Source organism: Euleptes europaea, chromosome 7 (genome assembly GCF_029931775.1).
Source record: "Euleptes europaea isolate rEulEur1 chromosome 7, rEulEur1.hap1, whole genome shotgun sequence".
Classification (NCBI taxonomy): domain Eukaryota; kingdom Metazoa; phylum Chordata; class Lepidosauria; order Squamata; family Sphaerodactylidae; genus Euleptes; species Euleptes europaea.
The window spans coordinates 81,463,056-81,486,104 of record NC_079318.1 but is presented as its reverse complement, the minus strand read 5'-3'; the positions used below and the strand labels follow the sequence as shown (position 1 = coordinate 81,486,104).

The 23,049-nt window shown below is 49.3% G+C and overlaps 1 protein-coding gene across 11 annotated transcripts in view; it reads right to left on the bottom strand.

The window, feature by feature from the left end:
* Window positions 1-23,049, bottom strand: part of NRXN2 (neurexin 2) — a 393,602-nt gene that overhangs the window by 218,759 nt on the left and 151,794 nt on the right. For all 11 annotated transcript variants that reach the window (XM_056852311.1, XM_056852313.1, XM_056852316.1 and 8 more), the window contains 4 exons: window positions 8,570-8,731; window positions 5,940-6,378; window positions 4,021-4,404; window positions 1,254-1,457 (listed from right to left, as the gene is read on the bottom strand). In XM_056852311.1, the coding sequence (XP_056708289.1) occupies window positions 1,254-1,457; window positions 4,021-4,404; window positions 5,940-6,378; window positions 8,570-8,731 (1,189 nt within the window). The remainder of the gene's footprint in view (window positions 1-1,253; window positions 1,458-4,020; window positions 4,405-5,939; window positions 6,379-8,569; window positions 8,732-23,049) is intronic.

Sequence of the window (23,049 nt, the reverse complement as noted above, 5' to 3'; positions counted from 1 at the left end):
CTGCTCCTCAGTCTCTGCTGGCACAGGGAGTTTCCACCGGGGATTGACCCCCCTCCCAGGAAAGGGTGGCGAAGCCCTCCCTTCCACAGCTGGGCTAGGTGCGCATCGTCAACCGCAACAGAAGAGTGGATGCAAACAGCCGCAGGACCGAAATCCCCTCCCACGGGAGCCCACGCGGGACAAAGGAGAACCCCTGGGGCAGAGGGGAGACGGGAAGAAGAACCCCAGGGAGCTGTAGTGGGAGGGGGGTGTGATATGGGGAGGAGGAAGAGAGTCATGCCAGGGACGGAGCAGGCAGCCATGGGTCAGGGCATTTGGTCACAGGGGCTGTTTGCTCTGGGCTGGCCATTTAAGTGCCAATGAAGGGTCAAAAACCAAGGTGGGGTGAGAAAAGAGCCACACCGGAGTCTTCAGAATGAGGAAAAAAGAAGCCCTTTCTCTGCTTAGCCACTCAGCGGGGGCCTAGAAAAGTGCTGGGAGTAAAACACCCACCCTTTTCTGTGCTCCATCGCTGGCCAGCCTTGGCAGAGAGGGCAGCTCCCGGTTTTGGCAAAGGGATCAAGCCTTCTCTGGCCCCAGGGGAAAGGGGTCGGTTTCCCCCAAGGCTGGGCATGGTTCTTTCCAAAGACCCAACAAATGCGGTTCTTTCCAAAGACCCAGTGAGTGCGGGGAACACCAGCGATCATTACCCAGGGCTGACCGCAGCCCAAACTTTTGTTCTGCCTTCACAGACAGCTGTGGAAAAATGGTAACATTTTGGAATGCAAAATCCACAGGATCTGCAGGCAGAACACAAGAGGGATCTAGTCTCTGTCTGACAGATCTTTCCTTTAAAAGGCATGTGCATTCTGCGTTCCAGCCATAGGCTTGGATCCACTGGAATATTTCCAGAGATGGAATAAGTCCCACCAGTGGAGTATGACTCTCTCACCTCCCCCGCTTCTATTGCAGCCCAAAATGCCCCCCCCCAAAGGCAACATCTGGGAGGCAGCCTTTTGGGCTGCAGCAGAAGGAAAGGAGGCGAGAAAATCACGCTCCGTGGGTGGAAATCACTGCGTCTGCAGAAACACTCTGCAGAATCAGAATCGTGCGGATTGTGGCTGCTAGGAGCCTCTGCCAGGTTTGGCTAACACAGCTGAGAAAGGCTGACCCCACACCACGTGTCATTGGTGGTGGTGGGGGAGCTCCTTCTGGTAGATGGCACAGGAGTGGGGGCGGGGCCACCCCTGCAGAGCTCCAGCTGGTGGGTTTACCTAAGTTGACGGTGAGCTTCATCTGGCCCCCGTCGAGCTCCAGGCGGAGGGTGTCGGCTGACTCCTTTGAGGTGGTGGCCATCATGAAACCATAGGCCCGCTGCGACATGAAGCGGAGGGACACGTCTTCAGCCTCCGTGTGCATGACCGTCGGCAACATGATCTTCATGTACATGCTCCCGTCGTAGCTCAGCACCGTGGCCTCTGCCCAACACCAGATAAGAGAGAGAAGCCAAGAAAGAGGAGGATTATTTTCCTGGGATTGTTCTGAGGGAATGGAATCCACTCCTCTAGTTGAGCCCCAATAGCAACCCTACTGGATCAGCTTGTCCTGGCCTTGCAGGGACTTCCTAAAACAGGATAGCATAAACTCGTATATGCTATTTTGTGCTTCTTCTTCAAAGTCACATGAACACATGAAGCTGCCTTATACTGAATCAGACCCTTGGTCCATCAAAGTCATTATTGTCTACTCAGACCGGCAGCGGCTCTCCAGGGTCTCAGGCAGAGGTCTTTCACATCACCTCCTTGCCTGGTCCCTTTAACTGGAAATGCCGGGGATTGAACCTGGACTTTCTGCATGCCAAACAGATGCTCTACCACTGAGCCACAGCCCCTCCCAAAAGTCTCTACTTCCTCAGTGGCTTCACCAAGGGCTAAGCCTGGCCATGCCCAACTGGTCTGTGCCTCCTCCTTCAGCTACGGGTCAGGCCTGCACATGGATTTACTGGATTTCTACAACGTGAACCTGTTTCTCCATGCCTGCGGAGCCTTTTTCGACAGCTCCAGTTTGGCCAGATCTGTGGCTGGGTGGGGGCTGGGTAGGTGGATGGCTTGACTTAACTCAGAGGACAAAGGATACTAAGGTGGGGGAGAGGAGCTAAAACAGTTCTCTGTTTCCGGCGACTCCACTTTCTTGGACTGGACTGGGAGCCAAATGAGACATGCACTTTTTTTAGAGTTGGGTTTTGGTTCCCTGAAGCCACAGAGCAGAATGGCAGTTGGAACACACACACCCCAAGCCGCTTTCTGTGCTGAAACAGTGCAGAAGGAGAGAGTCATTGGCCTGTTTTTGAACAGAATACTCCATGTGGAACAGCAGAAACAGGGAAATCTCCCCACCCCCACCAGCTCTGTTTGAACTGGAAAACGTCTGTGGGGGGGGGGAGGCAGGAGCACTTCCTCCCCCCCATAGCTACATTCCGAGGCTGAAATGACTCTGCTTAATTTTTTAAATAGCCATATTCTGCAGCTGCTGAGAAGCTGGGGGAAACCTGGGTTGCAACACCCGGACCCAAATCTTTAAAAAAGTAACATCTAGTTTGGCTCTAAGATGGCCCTTCTTAGGCTGCTCCCTACTGTGAGATTCCAGGGCAAATATCAGTAGTTGTTTTTATTCCCGTTCTACAGATGGGACCACAGAAATTCAAGTAAAGGGTATCAAAAATAGCTTAACCAAAGGGACCCAACCATAATGCATTTCAAGCTGGTGCACTGTACCAGAGGCACTGTAGGAAGATGAAATGGCCCGTGAGCGAGCCAAGCTAATTGACTCCTGCAGTGCTATCTGTCAACACTGCGGGGGCCACTGCATTCAAACCCAACAGTGAAGTGGCACCAATAATGGATGCTGGTTCACCCGCTGACTCCTTCATGCAAACTGGCAGCAGCTCAGGACGGGGCAAAAGGTGAATATGGTCCGTGATCATGGTCGGGGGGCTCCACGTCTTCTGAGGCACTGGCAGAGCTGCTGAAGTTGGGTTCTGCTCGCTCCTGCCTGACAATGTGGCCCTTCCAGGACAGTGGCTCACAGAGAACTTTCCCTGTAAAGTCAACGGCCGGTCTGTCTATGCACACTCCCTGGCTTGGATCCAGGCTGGTGGTTCTGCGGGTGCACGGATTTCTGCCTACGGAGCAAGACTTTCTCACCTTTCCCCACCTGCGGCAGCTTGAAATGCCTGCCCAAATCCTGTTCCCAGGGGGCCGGGTACCCCCAAGGACAGCATTTCAGGAGGAGTCACAGGGCCGGCCCAACCACACCGGTCAACTAGGTGGGTCACCTAGGGCACCAGACTTTAAGAGGCACCAAAGTGTTGGCAACCGATGGCTTTTTACAGACCCACATATGGTTCTTCTGCTGCCAAGTACTGACCTCACCAGTAGGAAAAGTCAAGGGAAGGGAGGCCGAGAAGAGGGACCAGGCTGTGTGTCTTGTACTGAGCATGTGGAGTGTGTTGGAAGAAGGCGCAAGGAGAGCACAGGACACTGGTCTCAGCTGAAAATGTTGAGGGACAAGTGGAGGTGGTCTTTGTTTGGGTTCTGTTGCTGAAGAGTGCATCAGCTCAAAAAAGTATTGGGATTGAGGTACCATTTGGCATTTTTGATACTCACTGTGTGAATTTCTTCTGTCACTTGTGAAAAAGTAGGATTGGCCATTGATTATCAAGGGCACTTTCACACATGCCGAATAATGCACTTTCAATCCACTTTCAATGCACTTTGAAGCTGGATTTTACTGTGTGAAATGGCAAAATCCACTTGCAAAAGGTTGTTAAAATGCGTTGAAAGTGGACTGAAAGTGCATTATTTGGCATCTGTGAAAGTGCCCTACTTGACCCTACTGACTTTTCTCTTTCGTTCAGCGTGGAAACTGAGCCTATCCTGCCCAACATCAGCTGCCAGGTTCAAGATTGCAAACCAGGGTTTGCCTCAAGCCAGCTCGGACTCTGGACCTCCCTCCCAACCCAAGCACCCCCCCGCCACTCACCTCTCTCACACAACCGGCCCAGGTAGCCTGTGCCCACGCAGTCGCAGATGAAGCGGTTCCAGCCCTCGCGGCAGAGCCCTCCGTTGCGGCAAGGGGAACTGCTACACTGCTTGAGGGTCTCTCGGGAGCAGAAGCTGGAGACGCCGGACACACTCTGCACTTCAGCCAGGCGCCGCACATCACGGCTCTTGCCATCAATGAAGAGGTCCCGCACACAGCCCACGTAGCCGTAGTTGAGGAAGGCCGTCCACACCTCTGGGGGCAAGATGAGGTCCAGACGGTTCTCAGGGAGGCCCCCCAGGTACATCTCGCTGTCCAGGTCTAAGATCTCACTTTCCCCGCTGGCCAGGAAGGGCGTGCTGCGGCTGTTCACCGAGATGGAGCCTGGAAGGAACCACAGTGGGCGAATGCCACGCAGGGACTAATTGACAGTCATTCCATGAACTACATGTCCCTGCTTCATCCTTTGGGATTATATTGCTAAGCAGTTAACTTATCCTGTCCACCAGCATAAAAACTTTGCCTAGCAGGTCCTGACTTTCTGGGCATAGAATGGGTTGCAATGAGAGACAGGACATTCTCTGTAGCATAGAGTCATAGCATCGTAGAGTTGGAAGGGGCCATACAGGCCATCTAGTCCAACTCCCTGCTCAATGCAGGATTAGCCTAAAACATCCCTGACATCATCCAATTGTGCTTGAAGACTGCCAGTGAGGGGGAGCTCATCACCTCACTAGGCAGCCGATTCCACTGCTGAACTACTCCTACTGTAAACAATTTCCCCCTAATATCCAGCCAGTACCTTTCCACCCGTAAAACCCATTATTACGAGTCCTATCCTCTGCTGCCAACAGGAACAGCTCCCTGCCCTCCTCTACAAGGCAGCCTTTCAAATACTTAAGGAGACCAATCATGTCCTCCCTCCCATGCACAACACCTCATGTGTGGAAGGTCCTCTGCACAGCAACATTTGTTTATTATTTAGGAAGAAGAAGGAGAAGGAGAAGGAGACGAAGAAGACTTGGTTTTTATATGCTGACTTTCTCTACCACTTAAGGAAGAATCAAACCAGCTTATAATTCCTTCCCTCCCCTTCCCACAACAGACACCCTGTGAGGTAGGTGGGGCTGAGAGAGTGTAACCAGCTCAAGGTCACCCAGCCGGCTTCATGTGTAGGATTGGGGAAACCAACCCAATTCACCAGATTAGCATCCGCCCCTCATGTGGAGGAGTGGGGAATCAAACCCGGTTCTCCAGATCAGAGTCCACCACTCCAAACCACGCTTTTAACCACTACACCACCCTGGCTCTCCATTTATACCCTATGGGGACCCAATGGCGCTTGCAATGTCATTCCCCCTGCCCCCATTTGATCCTAACAAGCCTAAGACACAAGATGAGAGAAAGTGTTGGCCCCAAGGTCACCCAGTGAGCTTCCACAGCAGAGCGGGGCTGCAAACCTGGGCCTCTTAAATCCTAGTTTGACACGATGCCAAGCTGGCTTTCAATTCACCTGTTGTCTAGCCTGTTAAGTTTTAGGCACCCAGTGGAGATTCCTTTTTTTTATCTGCCCAGGCTTTTTGTTAATTCTTATTTCTCTCCTGTTCACAGGCCCTTGCTGAAATTGTTTTATTATACCTTTTGAACTGCCCCGTCAAAGTTATTTACCTCCCCTTTTTATGCCTCCCTTTCATTTTGCTGTTCTATTGATTTTATTGTGCTGCTTTCTTGACTGGTTTCATTGACATTATTGGTTTCGATAGTTTTATAATACATTTTATGCTTTTATCGATCTTGTCGTAAGTCACTTCAGGCAAGTCTTACGGTGGCTAACGAGAAACGTAAATAAATAAACAAACGTATGAATAATGGCCAAAGGCATGTGCGCATCACGCCACACGGCGGCACGGCTTGCTCACCCTTGCGCCCGTCGCGCTGGAAGTCCACGTGGCACCACTCGCCGTCGTTCACCTTCTTGCTGCTGGCTCGCATCTTGATGCCCCCAGAGCCCATGTCCAGCAGCAGGTAGAGGTAGCCGTCGAGGAGCTCCATCGCGAAGTAATCCGCCTTGTGCAGGCGCTCGGATCGGGCCTCCTTGGGGGGCTGCAGCCGGCCGTGGCTGAACAGCAGCAGCCCATTGGGCTCCGTGGTGCGGAAGTCGAAGGAGATGGAGCCCGTCTTCTTGGTGTTCCATTTGGGAAGCGAGATGTAGGCCTCTGGCGACTCGAAGGTCACGGGGTCGAGGGCCGCGACGCTCTCGCAACGGAAGACCAGGTCTCCGTTGATCTTCATCTTGGGGTCGCCTTCTTTGGCCAGTCGTGACAACTCCAACTTGAAGTCGTTGTTCTTGTAGACGACCTACAAAATAATGGAACGGGCGCAAGGGGGTAAGAGAGCAGGTCAAAGAAGCACATTGTCATAACCTGATGCGAGGACGCTCTTCATCTGGAAGGCTGACCTCCTTCTGCCATATTAGTGTGGTTCCTAGTGAATATGGCGCAAACATAGGGTTGGATCCATGTTCCCTTCTCCCAGTTCTTTCCAGACCTGGGAATGTTTATTTTCAGGGTTGCAGGACTAATGTGATCTAATAGCCATGCGTGTTGGGAGGCTGCAGTGAAAAGAGGAAAGGGGAAGAAATCGCCCTTTCCTTCCTCTTCTCTCAACAGAGCTGGGCTGGCAGAAGAGACAGAAGGGGCCATTTTGTCTCTTTACCTCTCCCCATTGTAGCTTCCAAATCTGCATGGCTATAAGACCACACGGGTCCCATGACCCTGGAAATAAACTTTTCCAGCATCAGAAAGGACCGCTGAGGGGAAAGGATGCTGATGAATTATGGGGTCCAACCCACAGAAAGTCAGAAGGAGGATTTGCCAAGTAGCTGGATGACTTTCCAGCTTCTGGGGCTGTGTGAGACTGATGGGGCCGAAGGTGTTAATGACTCAAAACTGAATGTTAGATGAGGCAGTCCAGGGGAAGTTTCTGTTGTGACCCGCTTGTATAACAAAGGCCATCTAAAGCAGGTTTCCTCTGAGGAGCCCCAGAACACAATCTAGGACTTCCACACGATTTCATAATAATCAGTCCTCCGTGGCTTGCAACTATGAACACGCCGAACTTCTCTGCTCAACAGAACTAGCAGCGGCTGTCATGAATTTAACATCCGTATCAATAATTTTTTAGTGAATTGTACAGCTCTCCCTAATGAACGTGGTGTAAACTTCACCCTGGCGCGTCAGTTATCAAATAAAGATGGGACTCCCATCCCAGGCAGGGCAGGATCCAGATTAGAAAGATCTGCAAGACATTTGACATCCTGTGTTCCCTCTGACCTCTTCTGCATACTCCTTTTTCTAATGAATACCTCCCTCCCCACTAAGAATATACATCCAGAATTCACAAGACTCACCAGGCATTTTGCTTTAGACCCTGCAGAATCTGCTATCCATCCTTTCAGTTTTGAACCTCTTTCAAAGGCAAAAGGGATGGCCCAACAGATGATTGGGTCTTCCCCATCCTCCATTTGGGGTGTCTCACCGTATTCTTTCTAGCCACCCTGCCCTTCTTCTCACTGGGGGAGCCCAAAGCATCTTACATCCTTTTTCTCTCCTCCATTTTATCCAGACTTTTATGTTACATGGCAAATTTGTGACAGAACCTCCAGGCATATCTTCAATATTAAAAATAAATAAATCATGGAGGGAGGAGTAATCTGGATCATGACCGAAGTGTTGGAGGATAAGGTATTTTTACATTTTTCTGATAGAAATCCCACCACCACCACAGCTGTTCTTAGTGACATTTGGGAGAAAACAGAGATACAAAAGAATTGCCTATATTTTTCCGTACCTGGGCTAATGCTAGCTTGGCATGTGTAGGGAGTTTATATCAGGCAAATAGCATGAAGGCAAAACTTATACCCCTTCCCTCCCTCCTAGGGTTGCCAACTCCAGGCGAATAAATTCCTGGAGATTAAGGGGTGGAGGCTGAGCCTAGGAAGGGCAGGGGTTGGGGAAGCAAATAGGGCTGCCAGCTCTGGGTTGGGAAATACCTGGAGATTTTGGGAGTGGAGGCTGAGGAGGGTGTGGTTTGGGGAGGGACTTCAATGGGGTGTAATGCCATAAAGTCCACCTTCCAAAGTGGCCCTTTTCTCCAGGTGAATTGATCTCTGTCGCCTGGAGAGCAGTTGTAATCCCAGGAGATCTCCAGCCACCACCTGGAGTTTGGCAATCCTAGAGGCAAGGGACCTCAGCAGGGTATAATGCCATACAGCCCACCCTCCAAAGCAGCCATTTTCTCCAGGGGAACTGATCTTTGTGCTCTGGAGGTCAATCGTAATTCCGGACAATCACCTAGAGGTTGGCAGCCCTACTTCCCCCAGCCCTGATCCAATTCAGGACCCCCATGGCTGTTTTTCAACATTGCCAAATACATTTGGACATCTGATTGTGGGCCTTTCACGTGGCAAGTGATTTCTCCCCCTGCAACAGCATGGAAACCCAGTATGAAGCCAGCCCCAACCCCATCCACGACAGGCCTGACTGCTCACATCTTTAAGGCATCCCATGAAGTTGTTGCTAACAGGGGAGCCCGGCAGGTCAGCCGTGTTGGGGCTCCCTCCGATGTAGAAGAAGTCATCGGATCCCAGCATGGTATAGTCTTCCTGGGTGTAGCCGGTCGTGGTGAGGATCCCGTCTACGGAGATGGTCACCTGTCCATCATGAGCGCAGGGGGTGGGGGAGGGGGTGGGGTGAGGGGACAAGGAGACAAAAAAGTGTTAACCAACCGGGGAACTGGCAGAAGGAAGAGGGGGGATGTAGGGTGGGCTGCTGACCCATTTTTATGTCTGGTTGTCTTTTTGGAGAAATGCCAGATTTTTGGGGGGGAAGAGGGAAGAGGGAGGCAGAACGGTGGGCAGAGGGTAGAGGAGAGGAGAGGCTCTGCACAAGATTTGATGGTCCGTTGGGGGGCAGTCTTGGGGTGCGTTCCTTTCCCCCTGCTGGCTTAAATGCTGCCTCTTTTTTAGCCTGTCTTTTAGCCCACCCAAACAGCCTCCCATTCCAGTAAAAAAGTAAAGGTAGTCCCCTGTGCAAGCACCGGGTCCTTCCTGACCCATGGGGTGACGTCACATCCCGACGTTTACTAGGCAGCCTTTGTTCGTTGGGTTGTTTGCCATTGCATTCCCCAGTCAACTTCCCTTTACCCCCAGCACGCTGGGTACTCGTTTTACCGACCTCGGAAGGATGGAAGGCTGAGTCAACCTTGAGCCGGCTTCCTGAAACCAACTTCCGTCACGATCGAACTCAGGTCGTGTGCAGAGCTTTTGATTGCAATACTGCAGCTCACCACTCTGCGCCACGGGGCTCTTATGTCTGGTTCCAGCAGGCCTCAGTAATTTGCCCCCTGGCTTCCAAAAATCAACTGCCGGACTGGTTCACGGCAGCCCACCCAAACTAAACAATGTCCTCTTTAGCAAGTTTTCAGACTCTTTAGTAAGAGAGAGAGAAAAGAGATTCAGATGGTTCGTAGGTTATCCGGGCTGTGTAACCGTGGTCTTGGTATTACACAGCCCGGATAACCTACAAGAACCAATGAACTCTGACCGTGAAAGCCTTCGACAAGAGATTCAGATGTTTGTTTGTTTGTGTATGAGGAGTTGTGAGGGGAAGGGGAATTACAATTTAAACCAGTTTAAGAGGTAGTTTCACAGACGTGGCTTCCCTCAAAGATGTATAGTTTTGGGTGTCTCCTGAAAATTGTCATGGATCTCTAGATGGGGGTCCCCAACCTTTCCGAGCCTGTAGGCACCTTTGGAATAGTGACACAGGGTGACGGGAACAACCAAAAAATGGCTACCGCAGGAACCAGCCGCATAGTATCAGGGAGTGAGATCACGCAAAATTCTTAATAGTCATGCTTCAACATTTTGGGCAGAAGCGCCGCTAAACAGAACACTTTTTAAAATGAACATATTGTTTAAGATATTTTCTTACTTACACACAGGTTATCTTCAGTCACACAGTGAAGATCCTTGGGCTGTGGTGGCAGATGCAGCCAAAGCTATGACTTTTTTGGGAATCTGGACAGCCAATTAGACAATCAGAACCCCTGATGGACAAAAAGCCCCACCTGGCTCCACCCATTTTCTAAAAAACACTTGGCGGGTGCCAAGAAAGGTAATGGCCAGCACCGTGGCACCCAATGGGCGCCATATTGGCGGCCCCTGCTCTAGAGCTTTCTCAGCTCCCAGAATCCTTTGCTTGGATCTGTGACCTTTTAGGCCTCAAAGTTGCTTAAGCATGTGGAGTAGGTGACTCCCCAGAAAAGACACCACTCCCCTCTTTCTATCACCGCTCTTCTAATGACTTCACAAGCCTCTTGAGTCTTGAAACGCCTTCTCCATGCTCAGCTTATGGCCCACTCTTCACGCCTGTCCCTAAGAGCCACCCTAAAACATGTTTGGCATCTTTGGCCAACTTCAATTGGCCTTCTGGAGGTGACGGTCAGCCTGGTGCTGACCAAGCAGCAAAATTTGCATCCTCAACAAGCAGCCCTGGTTCTCTACAGACATAAGAACATGTTGATGATGAGTCATGCGATTCCCCCAAATGTTTGCTATTGGGAAGCGAAGGGTGTGAAAAGATGTCTAGGGTATCTTTCCTACCAGGATAAAGCATGTGAGTATTTTTTTATTTTAGAGAAAAAAATTAACTCAGGGAATTTATAATAGGGGTTTGAAAATCTATAAATTTATAATAGGGGTTTGAAAATCTATAAATAGTGTAGAGTGTAGGGGCGAGTTCTCTTTTTTCTCATACTGTTAGAACTTCCTGGCATTAAATTCATGACAAAAAATTATTGTTGTTGTTATTTGTGTGTTTGACTTCCACCCCATCCTTTTCCAACCAAGGTCCGGCTCAGAGCAGCTAACAATAAAAACAAAGCAAAACAAAAAGAAAGTATTTCTTCACATAATGCACATGTTTAGAAATCACAGCCACAAAATGTGGAACTAGCAAGGAAGGATTGTTGGTCAGTGCTAGAGGGCCTGCTTTGCATGCAGAAGGTCCCATGTTCAGTCCCTGTCATTTCTCATTCACGCAGGTAGTCGGTCTGAGGAAAAATTTCCCCTCTCTCTGCCTGTCAGCTTGGACAGCCACTGCCAATTGAAGCAGACAATATTCTTCTAGATAAGCTCAGTACAAGGTGGGTTCATGTGCTTTAAAAAGTGATTAGACAAATTCATGGAAGATGGATGATAGCTAGATGGAACCTCTACACACAGAGACAGGTTACCTTTGAATACCAAGTGCTGGGTGTATAACAGGGGTAGGCAGGGTTGCCAGCACCGGGTTGGGAAATACCTGGAGATTTTGGAGGTGGAGCCTGAGGAGGGCGGGGTTTGGAGGGGGGAGGGACTTCAATGCCATAGAGTCCAATTGCCAGAAGGAACTTGGTCTGATACAGCAAGTCAGTTCTTATTTCCATAGGATGCCTTCCAAGATTGAGAAATTTTGAGGCTGCTGTGAACGTTTAATGTTACAAGCTCCTTTAGTGAACTACACTTCCCATGCTGTGTCAGAATCCCAAAGGTGCCGGCAAGCTCAATAAGGTTGGACCCCTGTCATACAGGCTGAGCAGGCTTTTGCAAAATGAGGACATTTCACTGGCCTATGTAACATACCTCCAAGCACAAAACTGGAGCCTTCTTTGTGTGGAGTGCAAAAAGCCCAGTGAATCTTGAAAGAAGGCTGCCAAGAGGGGGTGGGGACTAGGGAGACAAAATCACCAGCCCCCTGGTTACCCTGAGCCTATGGCACTGGAGAAGTTAACGTGATTTGTTTTCATACAATGGTTGGGTTAAGTCGGGATGGTTTGAAAGGGCCTAGAGGAAACCTTAGCCGGGGAATGCATGATGGCTCCTGGCACCCCCATTCAAAAGGATCCCTGGAGGAGGCTGCCAATCTTTTCTTTGGGAAGGGATTCCACAAGTTGTCTATGACAGTTCCTCCTCCCATTACTATTAAATGCTACTGGGGGTGGGGGGGATAGCTCCAGTAAGGGAATCTGCAGAAGAGTGACAAATCTGCAAAAAGTGACAAGCTGGGACTCACTGGCAGAATTCAGAAGGGGAATCCAAGGCAACCCAGCATCTGGTATAATCTGTTCAGGCTTAATTGATAACACATGCCAAAATCTCCAACAAGATCCAACTGCTTATCTCAACATGCTCACCGGCTGGGCAGATAGGAAAGTGCAAACGACAGGCAGGTCTCGAGTTCTGCAAGCTACCAAGTGGATTGCATAAGGAACGAGATTTATTTATTTTTTCTTAGCTGCATACCTTGATGGGTCGAATATGGCGTTACTTCAGAGGTTCGTGCAAACACGCTACCTGGAGGAAGGCCCAGGGAACGGTCTGGAGGGAAACAATACATTTCTGGTGCTCTGGGGCAGGCTGGGCTGTTAAAAGCACCAGTAGCAAACCAAGTCGAGTGACTCCAGCCAGGGGTGCTGCTGACGATAGGTGTAAGCTCACCTGCTACCCCTCTCCCCCAGTGTAGTTGGCTGGGTGTGAGCTGAGAATCATGGGCTGCTCCACTTGGACACAGCCAGTTGCGCCATGGGAGAAGGTGACAGGCAAGCTTACACCCATTGCTGTGGCCACCACCTGGGGCTTATCCCAGTGGCTCCTGGAGATGTTGCCAGCATCACCAGGGCTTGGCATGGCCTGTTCATGCCAGTCAGTGGTCGTTTATGCATGGGAGTTTTACCTGAGGCTCGTTGCTTGCTGGAACCATGCTTTCCTGTCGGGAATCTATGCACCAGCAGTCTCCAAGCTCAAATCAAGTCCCCGCCTCTTTAAATGCTGCTTTGTAATTGGCTTACATTGTAGTGTTTACTGTGAGAGAATATTCCCCCCCAAACCCAATTGCCACATAAAAAAGCATTTTAAGACCAAAAAAAAAGGAGCAATCTGAAAGGAAGGGGTGGGGGAGAAATCCAAGCCTAACTTTTAAAAAGCCTTTCTTCTGCTCAGAAAGAACTCCAAGGAAGCTGGAAGTATTTGAATCCCTGCCTCTTTATATGCCGCTTTGTAATTGGCTGTGAGAAAAACCATGCTTGTGTGTCTTGCACTTTGCCTTATGCACAGGGATTTCACCCGGGCTGAGATGGAAGGAGATGGAAGAATCGGGTTAACAGTGGAACAGGAAAACCCGGGATTTGTGAGAGCTGGCAGCGAGGTCACCTCTAATGGACAAAAAACCCATGCATAACTTTAGGGAACAACCAAGACAGACCAGGGGTGAATATGAGTGAAAGTACCCATGCGTAAACGACCAGTGGCTACCCGGGACCATGATTCAGAGGGAAGCTCCCCTGCTATCTGAAAGGGCCAGTCCGTTCCTGCTGATGCAGAAGCAGGTTTTGAAGCAAACGGCTTAAGTGGGAAACTGACTGCCCGGGAGCCAGAAGAAAACCGCAAGGAGCCCTTCGCAGTAAGAGCAGCATATAAATGTAATAAATTAAGTAGCATCGGCCGGTCCATGGCGCCTGAATCCCAGCTGGGCTTACTCTCAAGCCCCTTCCTTTCTCCCACAGGTCACCCGAAAAAGCACTCAGTGGCAGCGAAATAATTCACCCAGTTGTTTGTTATGCGGCAATCTGGCCTTTTTATTTATAGCAATCTGACTGGCTTTCTTCGTTTGGCTGCAAACCACAAGCCATTTAGGAGGAAAGAGCTTTCCTGAAATTCCACGGAAATGCGCTGCAACATTAATGGTTTTGTGGGTTGCAGCCTCTGAGGTTTTGGTCTCAGCTTGTTCTGCGTCCGGCCGCTTTCCTGCGCTTTGTTATTCTCTGCTTGGTTTTTTGGAGAACTGAAAATGTTATTGGGAGGATTCCCAAGTGATTCTGCCTCCCTCCACCCCATGCATTTGCCCTCAGGGCCCTCTAAGCCTTAAGGAAGCCCCTAAAGGGCCTCTGAAAACAATTCCACATGGGGAAACGGGCATGCTGGCTATTTCCAAGAAAAGGAGCTTTGCCTTGCCTTTCTGGATCAGATCCATCTCACCCACTTCATCCAATAAGGGCTGAAAGCCTATATTTGGATAAGCAGGAGAATGTAAGAATGGCTGTGCTGGATCAGAAAAACGGTTCTAGAAGGACGTCAAGCAGAACAGAGCCCTGCTGTTGCTCCCTTAACACACGTATTCACAGTAGGGTTGCCAAGTTCCCCCTGGGGAGGACAGGGACTTCAGTGGGGTACAATGCCACCAAGTCCACCGTCCACAGCATCCATTTTCTCCAGGGGAACTGATCTCTGTAGTTTGAAGATGAGTGTAATTCTGGGGGATCCCCAGGTCCCACTGGGAGGCTGGCATCTCTAATTCAGAGGGGTACTGCCTATGAACACGGAGGTTCTATTCCATCTCCGTGGCTAATAGTCAGTGACAGACCTGCCCTCTCTTACTCTGTCTAATCCTGGGGTGTCAAACTCATTTGTTACAAGGCCCAAAGATGTCATAAATGTCTCTTGGGCAGGCTGGGCAATGCTTCGCCAGCCCAAATCGGGACTGGAGCAGCCAGCTGCCTCGAATGGCTCACAGGCCGGATAAGAGGCCTCAAGGGGCCGGATCCGGCCCACGGGCCTTATGTTTGACACCCCTGGTCTAATCCCTTTTTAAAGCCAACTAAATCAGTGGCCATCAGCATGTCCCATAACAGCGGCAAATAGCAGATGGGGGAACAGAACTTATGTTGCTCTACGGCTAGCGTTACCCACCTCTGGACTTGCTTCTGCACTTCCTCAATTCCTGTTCCACCCATATATTTTTAAATAAATGTCTCATGTAGCCTCCAGTACTCTCTATCCTCTCCTAAAATGGAAAGGCTGCCTTCTATTTTCCGTCGCTCGTGAAAGGAGAGGGAACAACTTCATCAAGTACTGTCTGATTTAAAACACTCACAAAGGATTCTAATTGTCTCCATTTAAATCCCTTGATGGGCTACAAAGGCAAGATACGTCCTCTTTTTCCCCTTTCTTGCAGAACTTTAGTGCTGATTCATCTGTAAAGTTCTGTAATTCACAATTACTATATTAACAGTACAATCCTAAACAGAGTTATTCCGCCCACCCCTTCCAAGCCCACTGGCTTCGATGGACTTAGAAGGGTGTAACTCTGCAGAAGATTGTTTCAGGTGGGTACCCATGTTAGTCTGCAGTAGAAGAGCCAGATTCGAGTCCAGTAGCGCCTTGAAGACCAACGAGATTTGACTCTTGAAAGGTTATACCCTGGAAATCTTGTCGGTCTTTAAGGCGTCACTAGACCCAAATCTTGCTCTGCTAAAGATAGCACTGGAAATTGGGTCAAATAGCTTAGACAGTCAATCCCGACAGGGCTAACGGCGGAAATAGTGAAGCTGACACATATACATCTGCAAGTGGTCATCCCACCTAAAAACCCAACTGATCGTGGCTACACCACATGTGTGTGTGTGTAAAGTGCCGTAAAGTCGCAGCCGACTTATGGAGACCCCTTTTTTGGGGGGTTTTCAGGGCAAGAGGCTAACAGAGGTGGTTTGCCAGTGCCTTCCTCTGCACAGCAACCCTAGTATTCCTTGGTGGTCTCCCATCCAAATACTAACCAGGGCTGACCCTGCTTAGCTTCTGAGATCTGACGAGATCAGGCTAGCCTGGGCCATCCAGGTCAGGGCATACCACATGACCACTATGTAATAGAAAGATCATTTGAGGTTGTTTATGCATGGGTACTTTCACTCACGTTCACCTCCTGTTAGTCTCGGTTGTTCCTTGGAGTTATGCATGAGTTTTCCCTCCTTTAGAGATGACCTCGCTGCCAGCCCTCACAAATCCTGGACTTCCTGTTTCTCTGTTAACTCGATTCTTCCCTTTCACCTGAGCCCAGGTGAAATCTCCGTGCAAAAGGCAAAATGTGGGACATGCAAGCTTAGTTTTGCTCACAGCCAATTACAAAGCAGCATGTCCAGAGGCGGGGATTCTGAGCAGAAGAAAGGCTTTTTACAACAGAGGCTTGCTCAGTTTTCTTGTTTTATGTTCTTAAAATGCTTTTTTATGCGGCAATTGGGTCCGGGGAGGAGGGAACTTTTATCTTACTACAGCCAATTACGAAGCAGCATTTCAAGGGGCGGGGGTTCAAATACTTCCTGATTTGAGCTTGGAGACTGCTGGTGCACAGACTCCCAACAGTAAAGTGTGGGTCCAGCGAGCAAAATACCTCAGGTAAAACTCCCATGCATAACTGACTTAGGTCTATCAGTGACTACTAGCCACAGTGACTAAAGGGAAGCTCCACGTCTAGGGGCAGTAAGCCTCTCCCAGTGCTAGAAGGCATCGTCAGAGGGCGGCCTTGCCCACTAGGCCCTGACTGCTGGCCCTTCAGAGCAACAGGTCGGTCACTGCACGAAACAGGATGCAGGACAAGACCAAAGCCTGATCTGATCCAGCAGAGCTCTACTAATGTTCATATGGCTTAAGAGCCCCAAGTCAGGAAACTGGACTCTGCCGCAGCACGTTTCAATAGCAACACAGCCACTGGCTGAGTAGTCCGTGATGCACAGAGGAAGGCAGAAGGGATTGGCCGGAATGGACATTGGTTGGAGGGAAGGTGTGGAGTCAGAGGTTTATTCTGTGCAGTCAATGATTACTACAGCTCCACCGTGCAGAATAGAGCCCCACCAGGCAGCCACTCAGTTCCTCCAGAAATTGTGCTACTGTGGAGTCTAGATTAACCAGTCTCTGAAGAATTAAGGAAAAGTAATGACAGCTTAGGAACAAATAAACAAAATACATAAACTACCCACTGAAAGCAGAGCGGCACATTAGAAGGAAGGGAGGCTTGTTGATCCTAATAAAGCCTCTAAACATTGCAGCGGGCAGACTAAATCTGCCATGAACAGTGCTGGAGCCGCGCAAGTTAAGAGCCCTTCCATGTGTTAGGAAGAGTCACATGGTACAACCCTCCCGGGACTGTACCACTTCAGAATGTAGGCGAGGGATGCGGCAGGGTGTGTGTGTGAGAGTGTTTCCTCTTGTTAAGGATTCTCCCGCACACAGAAAACTAGACATTCTCATGACCCTCCAGCTCTAGTGTCCCAGAAAGGTCAACTGCTTTTCATACTGGCATGAACAAGCTTCACTTGCGTCCTGATAGAAATAACTTTATCTCATTCTCTTATAGTACAGGCATTCAGGGGCATCTAACAAAGCTGTTGGGCAATAGATTCAGGATGAACAAAAGGAAGTACTCGTTTATTCAACAAGTAATTAAATTGTGGAATTCATTGCTAGGGGATGTAGTGATGGCCATGGGCATAGATGGCTTTAAAGGGGGAGTTAGGTGGATTTATGGAGGAGAGTTCCATCAATGGTGACTAGCCATGGAGACAAAAGGAAACCTCCCCGTTCAGAGGCAGAAAGCCATCAGTGCTAGGAGGCAATATGAGGGGCTGTGGCTCAGTGGTAAGAGCGTCTGCTTGGCATGCAGAAGGTCCCATGTTCAATACCTGGTGTCTCCAGTTAAAAGAATCAGGCAAGTAGGTGATGTGAAAGACCTCTACCTGAGATCCTGGAGAGCTGCTGCCAGTCTTAGACAATACTGACTTTGATGGACCCCAAGGGTCTGATTCGGTATAAGGCAGCTTCATGTGTTCAATATCAAGGGAAGGGCTTGGCCTCTATACCATTTTGGATGGCCCTCTGGAATCACTGGTTGGCCACTGTATAAGACAGGATGAATGACTAAATGGACCACTGGTCTGAGCCAGCAGAGCTCTGATGCAAGTGAGCTGCTTCTGGATCATTTCAAGCCCGGCCCTCTCTGTCCAGGAAAATGAAGCAGGGCCTGCCCTGAACCCTGCAGCCTTTCCGAGTACAAGCGAAGAATCAGCAGAAGAACGTCATCTTCATGCGGAATGAGACCGGCTCATCGCAATTCCTCGGCTCTTAAAACTGCCTGACACTTCAAGACAATTACTGCAAAATCAAAGGAGCATTTATTCGAAGAAGGGGATGTTGCACAGAGCAAGGAAGAAGAAGAAGAGTTGGTTTTTATATGCTGACTTTCTCTACCTTTTAAGGAGAATCAAGCTGGCTTACAATCTCCTTCCCTTCCTCTCCCCACAACAGGCACCTTGTGAGGTAGGTGGGGCTGAGAGAGTTCAGAGAGAGCTGTGACTATCCCAAGGTCACCCAGCTGGCTTCATGTGTAGGAGTGGGGAAACCAACCGGGTTCACCAAATTAGCGTCCGCCACTCATGTGGAGGAGTGGGGAATCAAACCCATTTCTCCAGTTTAGAGTCCACCGCTCTAAACCACCACTCTTAACCCCTACACCACACTGGGAAGCTACATTTTTATCATGGCAGCTACTGCGCCTGCTGGAGGGGACCTTCCGCTGGAGGTCCAAAGTGCTTTGTGAGCAGGCTGACCCATTTGCACTAGGCCGGTGGGTCGGTTCTTTTTAAGGGGAGGGGCAGTGGCTCAGTTATAGAGCACCTGCCTCTCACGCAGAAGATCCCAGATTGAATCCGTTATCTTCAGCTGAAGGGCCTCAGATAGGAGATCCCAGGAGAAGTCCCTCTCTGCCTGTGGCCTTGGTTGCGGCTTGAAGGCAAAAATGGGGGGAGGGGATCATTTAAGGAAACCATTATTTATTTATCAAAGCGTTTATTATAAATAGGTAAAAGCTTTTGAACATAAAATGCCTTTCCTAGATGTTTCTGATGCTAAAAATTCACAGACATTGAAGCTCTTGGGCTTGGTAGCAGGATTATAGAGGTGTCTGTTGGCTGTGGTTGTTTATGCATGGGTACTTCCACTCACGTTCGCCCCCGGTCTGTCTTGGTTGTTCCTCGGAGTTATGCATGAGTTTTCCCTACATTAGAGATGACCTTGCTGCCAGCCCTCACAAACCCCGGGTCTTCCCGTTCCTCTGTTAAGCCGATTCTTCCACCTTCCCTAAGCTCAGCTCAGGTGAAATCCCCGTGCATAAGGCAAAGTATGGGGCAAGCAAGCTTGGTTTCTCTCACAGCCAATTACAAAGCAGTGTGTAAAAAGGCGGGGATTCAAATACTTCCTGCTTCCTGGGAGTTCTTTCTGGGCAGAAGAATGGACTTTTAAAATGTGGCTTGGGTCCCCCCCCCCATTCCTTTTAGGGTGCTCCGTTTTTTGTTTTTTAAAATTCATTTTGGTTGGGCACTTGGATTTCCATGGAAGGGAGGGACTTCTCTCTCAAAGAAAGAACTACAGCCAATCACAAAGCGGCATTTCAAGGGGCGGGCTTCTTGTTTTGAGCTTGGAGACTGCTGGTGCATAGCTTCTAAAGAAGGAAGTGTGGATCCAGCAAGCAACGTACCTCAGGTAAAATTCCCACGCATAAATGACCCATAAGGATTTTTTTCCTCCTTAGAGCCCAATCCTGAAATGAAGCAGCCCCACATGGCAAGAAAGAAAGCCAGCTGCCTCTCTGGAAGAAGTTAATACTGAGCCAGATAGACCAGTGGCCTCACTTGATAAGAAGTAGCTTTCTGCACCCTGCAGCTGTGCAAAGACTTGCAGTAGATCTGCTGCTACTGCATTTCCTTTGCCTTGCCCCCCCCCCCGCTGCATGCTGTGACTCTCCCCAGCTCAGTCTGTTTACATGTGTGCATGCCTGTCAACTTCTTACTCAGCGTCACGCATCTGATGAAGTGGTGTCTAAAGTATGGCAGTTAAGGCAGCAACAAAACTGAGCACTTTTAAAAACGTCTCTTTATTGTTTGTTTGTGTTCTATCATGACAAAAGAGAGGCGGCCCCTTCTGATAGATACCAACGCAGATCCATTCGAAAAGGGATCAGCTTGCAAGCTACCCGCGGAAGAGGGAAAATGGAGCAGGAAAGACTGGAAGCTGACATAGCTAGAGAAGAAACCCAAGCTGGAAGGCGGTAGAGAGAGCTGAGTTAGCAGGCCACCAAAGTGTTTAATGGGGGGTGGGGTAAAAGAAAGTTAACACTTTTAACTACTTGAAACCATAATTCTTCCTGGCCAGGCATTTATGGGTTGCTCCTTTAACAAAGACAACCTCTAAATGAAACCTAGGAGACGGCCTGGAGTAGCGTAAATAAGGTGTTAAAGACTTCAGAGGAGGAATAAATGGATGCAAAAGGGGTCCTGCCTGTGCAGAAAGGCTAGACAAGGGTGTCACTTGAGTATCCCTCTTTTGTACAGACATTACTACCTTTGGAATTAACCTGGGTCACTTCGCAATGGCTGCTTACTCTCCAATTAAAGTGTAACACCACAGGCTCTCAAAAGGACCAAGCTTAAATGTCACTTTGGGGTTTGCAGACACTTCAAATTTGGAAGTGAACATTCCCAGTTACCAGCTGCTGGGTACAAACATTGGGGGGGGCATCACCCCCATACCTCTGTTTGTGAGGTTCCTAGATGGATCAGGCTGGAAATTGGGGTCTTAGTAGACCAAACACTGAACATGAGTCAGCAGTGTGATGCGGTAGCTAAAAAAGCAAATGCAATCTTGGGCTGCATCAACAGAAGTATACTGTCCAGATCACAAGATGTGATAGTATCGCTTTAGTCTGCTCTGGTTAGACCTCGCCTAGAGTACTGTGTTCAGTTTTGGGCACCACAATTTAAGGTAGACAAGCTGGAACGTGTCCACAGGAGGGCAACAAAGATGGTGAGGGGTCTGGAGACCAAGTCCTATGAGGAAAGGTTGAAGGAGCTGGGTAAGGTAAGCCTGGAGAGGACGAGACCGAGAGGGGATATGACAACCATCTTCAAGTACTTGAAGGGCATATAGAAAATGGTGCCGAGTTGTTTTCTGTTGCTCCAGAAGGTCGAACCAGAACCAACGGGTTGAAATTAAATCAAAAGAGTTTCCATCTAGACATTAGGAAGAATTTTCTAACTGTTAGAGCGGTTCCTCAGTGGAACAGTCTTCCTCGGGAGGTGGTGAGCTCTCCTTCCCTGGAGGTTTTTAAGAAGAGGCTAGATGGCCATCTGTCAGCACTGCTGATTCTATTACCTTAGGCAGATGATGAGAGGGAGGACACCTTGGCCATCTTCTGGGCATGGAGTAGGGGGTCACTGGGGGTGTGTGGGGGGAAGGTAGTTTAGAAAGTCCTGCATTGTGCAGGGGGTTGGACTAGATGACCCTGGTGGTCCCAACTCTATGATTCTATGAGGATGCTGGACCAGGTGGGTCTCACACCAGAGTAGCAGGTTAGTTCAGATATTGGTCTTTTATGCATTCGTCTTTTTTGCACTCACCGTCACCCCTCCGATGACTTCGGGTCTTTGTGTTGATTATGCATGCCGTTTCCGTCAGAGGTCGCCTCACTTTCCCCCTGTGTTTCCCCAGGTTTTGCTCGCATTTTCAAATTTGAAATAAATCAGGTCCCCCAAAACGCCAGGGAAACGCAGGGGGGAGAGCGAGGCGACCTCTGATGGTCGGAAATGGCATGCATGATCCAAAAAAGACCCAAAGACATTGAAGGGGTGACAGCAAGTGAAACAGCCATGCATACAAAGACCATTTTTAATGTTCTTAGAGAGCATTCCATCTAATCAGCTTTACAAGTCAGGTCAGGAAATTCTTCACAAGTAAACATCTTTTTTGGTTATTGAAGACCTTTCCTACATATGTCATTCAGGGACACCTTTAGGAATGGTAACTTTTTTATTTTTTGGAAAGGAGAACAAAATGGTTTAATTCACATGCAATTTTGACCTGGACAAACTGTGCCTCTTCAATCGTAATAGTGTCAGTGAAGGGAGATCCCTTTCTGTGATTATGGGCAAGGAAAGGGAACACATCAAATGGCATGAACATGAACTGTGGCATACCTGCCTGACAAACTGGTGCCAATGCAGATGTTTGTTGTGCTGAGAGTGGGTATAGTGTAGTGGCAAAGGCCCAGATCAGACACCACGGCCCAACCAGTGGGGAGGGTCACTACCCCTCGCACACTCCAGTTCCCTTCCTCACTTCCCTGGTTCACGGCCACCATAGTCTGGAGATATATCTGAATTGGGCCAATTATGTTTACTGCAAGTCACAGTTCACCTCCAAACCAGAACTAGAAACCCTAGTTTGTAATTTTGGTTTGAAGGCAAACTGTGGTTTGCAGTAACCATATCTGGCCAGGTCACACTCCACGGGAAACTATGGTTTCCATGAACCAAGGAATAAGGGGGGAATGTGAGCACAGGCAATGCAGAGAGAGAGGAGGGCACATACCAGAGGCATGCTCCCAATGGCCAAAGCAGGCATCAGATGCAAACAAACCACAAATCAAGACGTTCCTGGTTTGAACCTCACCTCAACCACAAGTTCGCCAAGGGCCAAACTACGTGTTACAATTTTTGACCTGTAGTGTCTGGACTGCCCTGACCTGAAATTGACTCAGACATTCAAGAATCAGGTGCAGAGGAACTTGTTTCTCTAGTGCCTGGGGCATCCCCACTGGCCCCGGGACACCATGGCGCAGTGTGGGTCTTAGGTACTGGTGGGCATTTCCGCCGCCGTTCCCCTGGCGTAAATCCCCACGCCAGTGCCACGGGCCATTCTGGGGGACAGAGCTGCCTTTAGGCAGCTTCCAAACCCCTTTCACCCTGGGTATGCCTCCCAGGATGCCACCTTTTTAAGTGGTGCAGGCCTTCTTTTCCCTATGTGGGGAAAAAGCCTTTTTTCCTGTTTTTATTTTGGAAAAAAAGCTTCCTCTGAGGAGGCTTCTCAACTGTGCCATCTCAGCTGCTGTGGTTCCCCACCCCTCAGGAATGGGTTCTGAGTGTTATCAGTAGTACGTTACTCCCTACTAGTGCAGGGCCCATCAATTCCAAGGCAATTTATTGTCTGCATTGGCCATCAGTGGCCAGTTTTTACTTCTATGGAAGACAAGGTCATGCCTACACTTAGGGACAAGAGGTCACCACCATGATTAACGGGTAAGGTGAAGGAAGCAATTAGTTAAATTGTGGAAC